The following is a 4,807-nucleotide window of genomic DNA, read 5'->3' as shown; positions in this document are numbered from 1 at the left end:
CCCCCCCCACCTCCGAAACCACCACCCTCTCACCTGTGATGCTCACATATGCCAACAACAACCAGGCTGCGCCATTGCCGCTGTCGGGTCCGAGGATAATTTCCAGGTGTACACCCAGGACACCAACGGCCGTATCCGCGAGACTCGCTTCCACGACGGCCAGTGGTCCGGTGGCTCCCAGCACGATGTGGTCGCACAGGCGATACTGGGGTCACCCATTGCCGCTGTTTGTCGGACCTCCAATACTGTGAGGATCAGGTCCCTGACCAGCAATCTCATTACCCACTAATCAAAGCAGCAGGTGAATCTGTTCTTCATTGGAGAAGACCGCGTAGTCAGGGAGGTCTACCGTGACAACCACGGAAGATGGCACGAGGGATCTCTCAACCGCCACCAGATCAGGGTGGCGCCTTACTCGATGATGGCGGCGTGCTGCCACCGGGTCAAGAATACCACCCACCTCCGCGTCTATGTGCAGATGCAGGATAACACTATCCAGGAGTTGGGTCAGGATGGTGAGTCGGCCCTCTCCGGTCGCGCGCACGCATTTGTCTAACAGTTTTATCCGCAACAGATGAGAAACACGGCTGGTCGAAGATGACCAACCTTGGCCGCACCCTACCCGGCAGCGGCCTGGCCTGCGTGAGCCCCAAGAGCTCCGACTCGCACGAGTCCACCATGAAGATCCGGTAACCTGCTTCACATTAATACCACCATGTCAAATGCTAAATCAATCATAGTGTCTACCACCAGAATGACGACCTCAGCTTACGCGAGAAGCTGTACGACGGCCGCCACTGGAAGGACGGAGAGTTCTCCGTTTCCAAGGCTCCGCCTCGCACGGATCTGGCGGCTACCGTCTTTCACAACGACCGCATCCGCGTCTACTTCGTCCACGAGGATAACCAGGTGATGGAGATGGCGTGTGACGATGACAAGTGGCAGCGCGGCGGCTTCCGCCAGCAATGCGTGCCCGGCAGTCAGGTCGCGGCCCTCGCCTTTAGCCGCAGGGAGGTCCAGCTTCGTGTCTTCTTCCAGAGTGGGAAGCATGTTACTGGTGTGACTGAGTGGAAGTACGAGCGCGAGTGGAAACAGGGCAAGGAGGCGCTTCCTCCTGCTTAGGTGAGATATGTGACTGCGAGAGTACTCTTCTTGCTGAGGGCTCTTAGGGTTATTCTTCGAGGGGCCCTAGGATCTCGTTACGCACCTCAAAGCCCTAAGAGCTGTCGATGAGTAGCCTTCGAAGGATTCTCACATTCCGCGCGTTGGCCTACGCACTATGCTTTCTTTACTTGTGCATATAGTGGCCTTGGTAGTCCCACTGCATGTTCTTGGCAATCAGGGAAAGTTGACATTTGATTTCAGTATTAGATGTTTTCCGGGACGTAGTGATATGGTTACGAAGGCCTTTCAATGCCAATTGTAGCTTCGTGACGATAGTAGGTGGCGTCTAAGTAAAGACTATTCCTCTGCTCCATTGTATCGCTCGGCCAATACGGATCACACAATTATATCAGAGCAAACATCATCGAAAAATCGCTATCAAAAGAATACCGCCGTTCCCCGGACCAAAAGACCACAGTACAATTCTCGCCCCAGCAACGCGTCATGCATGAGGTCGGTCGCGAAGCAATAGTACCTGATCAAGGTACAGACTGAGCCCACTGGTAAGCCGAGATACATCAAAGCGTTTTCAAACTCGTCGGTCCACCGGGCAACAGCACCTCCCCAGCTCGCGTCGTGCCCAGCAGCCGTTCCGATATACGCGTTGACAATCAGCCAATCATACTTTCTGCCCGCTTCATGAACCATATTTCCGACAAGGCTAAGGCACAGAGAGGGAACGGATATTACCGCCATCATGGTTGCCTTGAAGCGCTTTTTCACGGGGCGGCTGAGACTTCCTTCGCCGCCACCCTGTTCAGGGTCACGCCGGCGAGAAGTCCCACGCCACTCAGACCCCAGCCCTAGAGAGTAAAAGGAGCAGTGTCTTTCAGGTAGTACAGAGAGGAGGGTGGTTGGGATGGCCACCAGCATATCCGGCCACCCTGGTTTTTCGCCAGCAATGGGATCAAAAAAGCCATCTGACAGCGATGTTATGGTTGTGGTGTAGCATTACATGGTGTCGATGAAGGTATTGTACCGCAGACGTAGGTGCTCACCTGTTTGCAAGTTCTGTAAGTCTTTGAAGTTCTTCGTTGCTTCAATGACTGTTCCGGGGTCTCCATGGGGTGAGGCGTATTGTTTGCCTGTCAAGGCCGTGATGACTGCCCCTCCGGTCAGGACCACTGTCTTGGCGTGCAGGGGTCCAAGTATGACGCGAGACATGATGTATCTGTAGCAAAGCATTAGCACCAGTGATGCCAGTGAGTTTGGTACTGAGACAGCCATCCCGTTCCCGGTGTTACTGTCGCCATCGCCATCAAGCACTTTAAAAACCAAGTATATCTTGTCCGCATCGAAGGATTGATAAAGCACCATGACCCCGCCTCTAAGAGAAATAAAACCTCAATAATATTTACTACATCCTCATGAAAGGGCTCATCGTAACCAATAATAAAGCGATTTCAAGGCATGATACCATGCCATAATACAATGCACGTGACCATATTGCATATTGAACACTGATCGGCTCGATGGCCGCTTTCCAATTTATGCAGACCGATAATAATCCCAAGGTGCACGCGGAAATAGCAATTTGCACATACACATACCTCATAACTTACTCTCCCTGTGGAACCGAGTAGGCAAATGTCATCGTAGATCTCGAACTAGCATCGACAACCTTATTGGAACAGCCGAGTCAGTCATCCTAAACCGGGAGGCTCGACCTATTTTTAGGGTCATTGCGGGCTAGTCCGCTCGGACCCGACCGCCGCTATTCCCGTTCAGTCTCAGAGCGGAATGTTTCTCGGCCGCCCAGTCAAACTCACCAATATATAAATACTACGAGCCGCACCGTCTATCTGCGTTTGTTCACATTGATCGCATATTGCCAGATTGACAAAGTTAGCAACCGATTTCAGTTCATCTCCTCATACCCTCTTTACAACACTAACCAACCTTAACAGCATAGACCGCGTACTAACCGTCATGGCTACAATACTGCGCCGCCTGCCAATGCGCGCCCCTCTTCACAACAATGGCTACCTTTGCAGCGCAAATGCTACGATGATGTCTCGCGCGTTAGCAGCATTTTCGACCCATTCGGCTCGTTGCGACAAGGAGGCGGCTTCTCAAGACACCCAGAGTAAGGAAGAAGAACCAAAGCACTGGAAGTACGATTTCAGCTTCAAGACGCAGATGAGCAAGACGGCGTTCATCGCTGGCCTGGCCCTGGGGGGGTCGCTGGGAGGCTGGTCTTGGTATCGGGATCTTCGGGGTTGGTGGACAGGTATTCCTAATGAAGGAGAGGTTTAGGCATCCGGGGTTGGTCGTGGTCCTTTTACTTTATCGCGTGAACGGGAGACTACGGCGGAAACTAGATTCCATTGACTCATTTTATGCTAGAACGAAATCCAGGAAATTGAGTCGTCAGTCAGGCCACTGTCAACATTCAATTCCCCTGCCTTGAGCTACAGTACGGTAAAACAAGATTGGTCTACACTGCATGTCGTGTCGTCCCGTGATACCCTGAGACAGGTATGGTGACTGATGCCCTACAAGAAGAACAGAGCAATGCTTGCTTCTTCAGATGCAAGTCGGAATGTGTGCACCTCGAACTATGCACTCCGACTCCGTGTGAACACACAATACTACCAAGAATCTGGGCCTCGGGCTGTATTCTTCCTCCTCTGGGTTCGTTTCCGCCACTCCTCGACAACAGCATGGTCAGCAGGCAAGTTTTCTATAAGTTCGTAGGAATGCAGCCCTGGATGTCGTCGGGGATATCTTGGACCCAGGCGGGCGTCTCAGGCTGGAGAACCCCATTCGTTTCAATCTCGGCCGTGATGGCACGGTCTTTCTCAATGACGTCCATCCTAGTGTCGTTGGTTTCGAGCGTGAAGGCGACTTTGTTACTGTACTTATCCCACACTTCTAGCCAGCGGTCGTTGTCTTCCCAACCTGGGATCTTACTCAGTATAGAATGAGCGTACGTCTCGAACAGGGTTTAACACGCGGCATGGGTCGCTGGTTGACTCGGATGTCTTTGACGAAGGGGCCGAAGTCGCTGACGACCGACCCGAGGGTGCGCTTGGTCTCGCCTGTCGGCCACGTATATCAATGGCGAGTGGGGATGCTGTACTTGTGGCCATCCTTGACCATTGAGCAGTAGCCCCAGCCGGGCTGGCTGTCGCTCGCGGCGTGATAGTGTAAGGCCGCACTTTGACGAAGGGAAACTCGGCGGTTGTTGGCCGCAATTGAAAATACGAGGGGGAATCTCGTAGTTATAAGTTAACATTACAAGTAATCAAGTAATAAGATGGATTCATGCGCTAGCTATAACACGGCTATCTATGAAACAAGCACATACGACCACAGGGTGTGGAAAACAGGGCTTCCCGTCCGCTCAGCCGTACTTAAGCCACACGCCGGGAGGTTAGTAGTTGGGTGGGTGACCACCAGCGAATCCCTTCTGCTGTATGTTTTTTGCCCCATTTCCTTTTTTCTGATCAAATCTGTTTTCATGACAATAAAACAGGTTTTCTGGAACATAACTATTTTCTCCTGTGTACCTTAGCATGCTTTGCCAAGGTCAGTGTGAATAATAATCATCATCAAAGTGTAATCAGCTTGTCGACCTGGGCCTGGTGCGGCTATTTTGTCAATCTCCCACATCTCAATCTCTCAGAACTATGGTTTCTTA

The 4,807-nt window shown here is 52.0% G+C and overlaps 3 protein-coding genes across 3 annotated transcripts in view; 2 read left to right on the top strand and 1 right to left on the bottom strand.

Moving 5' to 3' along the window:
* The window catches only part of fleA (fucose-specific lectin FleA), a 1,562-nt gene extending 197 nt beyond the window's left edge, over positions 1–1,365 (top strand). The window contains exons 2-5 of the mRNA XM_025580440.1: positions 66–247; positions 299–515; positions 575–689; positions 741–1,365. Of these exons, the coding sequence (XP_025442785.1) occupies positions 66–247; positions 299–515; positions 575–689; positions 741–1,122 (896 nt within the window). The 3' untranslated portion in view covers positions 1,123–1,365. The remainder of the gene's footprint in view (positions 1–65; positions 248–298; positions 516–574; positions 690–740) is intronic.
* Positions 1,366–1,542: 177 nt separating this feature from the next.
* BO95DRAFT_463318 (uncharacterized protein) lies at positions 1,543–2,328 on the bottom strand (the record flags this gene model as incomplete). The annotated part of the gene is made up of 2 exons (XM_025588986.1): positions 1,543–2,084; positions 2,163–2,328. The coding sequence occupies 2 exons, from the start codon at positions 2,326–2,328 to the stop codon at positions 1,543–1,545; spliced, it is 708 nt and encodes a 235-aa protein (XP_025442784.1).
* Positions 2,329–2,988: 660 nt separating this feature from the next.
* Positions 2,989–3,705, top strand: BO95DRAFT_442353 (uncharacterized protein). The gene is made up of 2 exons (XM_025586402.1): positions 2,989–3,008; positions 3,072–3,705. The coding sequence occupies exon 2, from the start codon at positions 3,094–3,096 to the stop codon at positions 3,418–3,420; it is 327 nt and encodes a 108-aa protein (XP_025442783.1). The 5' UTR covers positions 2,989–3,008; positions 3,072–3,093; the 3' UTR covers positions 3,421–3,705.
* Positions 3,706–4,807: the final 1,102 nt, after the last annotated feature.

This window comes from Aspergillus brunneoviolaceus (assembly GCF_003184695.1).
Source record: "Aspergillus brunneoviolaceus CBS 621.78 unplaced genomic scaffold BO95scaffold_30, whole genome shotgun sequence".
NCBI lineage: Eukaryota > Fungi > Ascomycota > Eurotiomycetes > Eurotiales > Aspergillaceae > Aspergillus > Aspergillus brunneoviolaceus.
Note: the sequence above shows the minus strand (reverse complement) of the source record. Positions and strands in the feature narration are given on the sequence as shown.

Bases quoted from the DNA above. Each gene is read 5' to 3' on its own strand.
- BO95DRAFT_442353 (XM_025586402.1), top strand. From the start codon at position 3,094: ATGGCTACAATACTGCGCCGCCTGCCAATGCGCGCCCCTCTTCACAAC.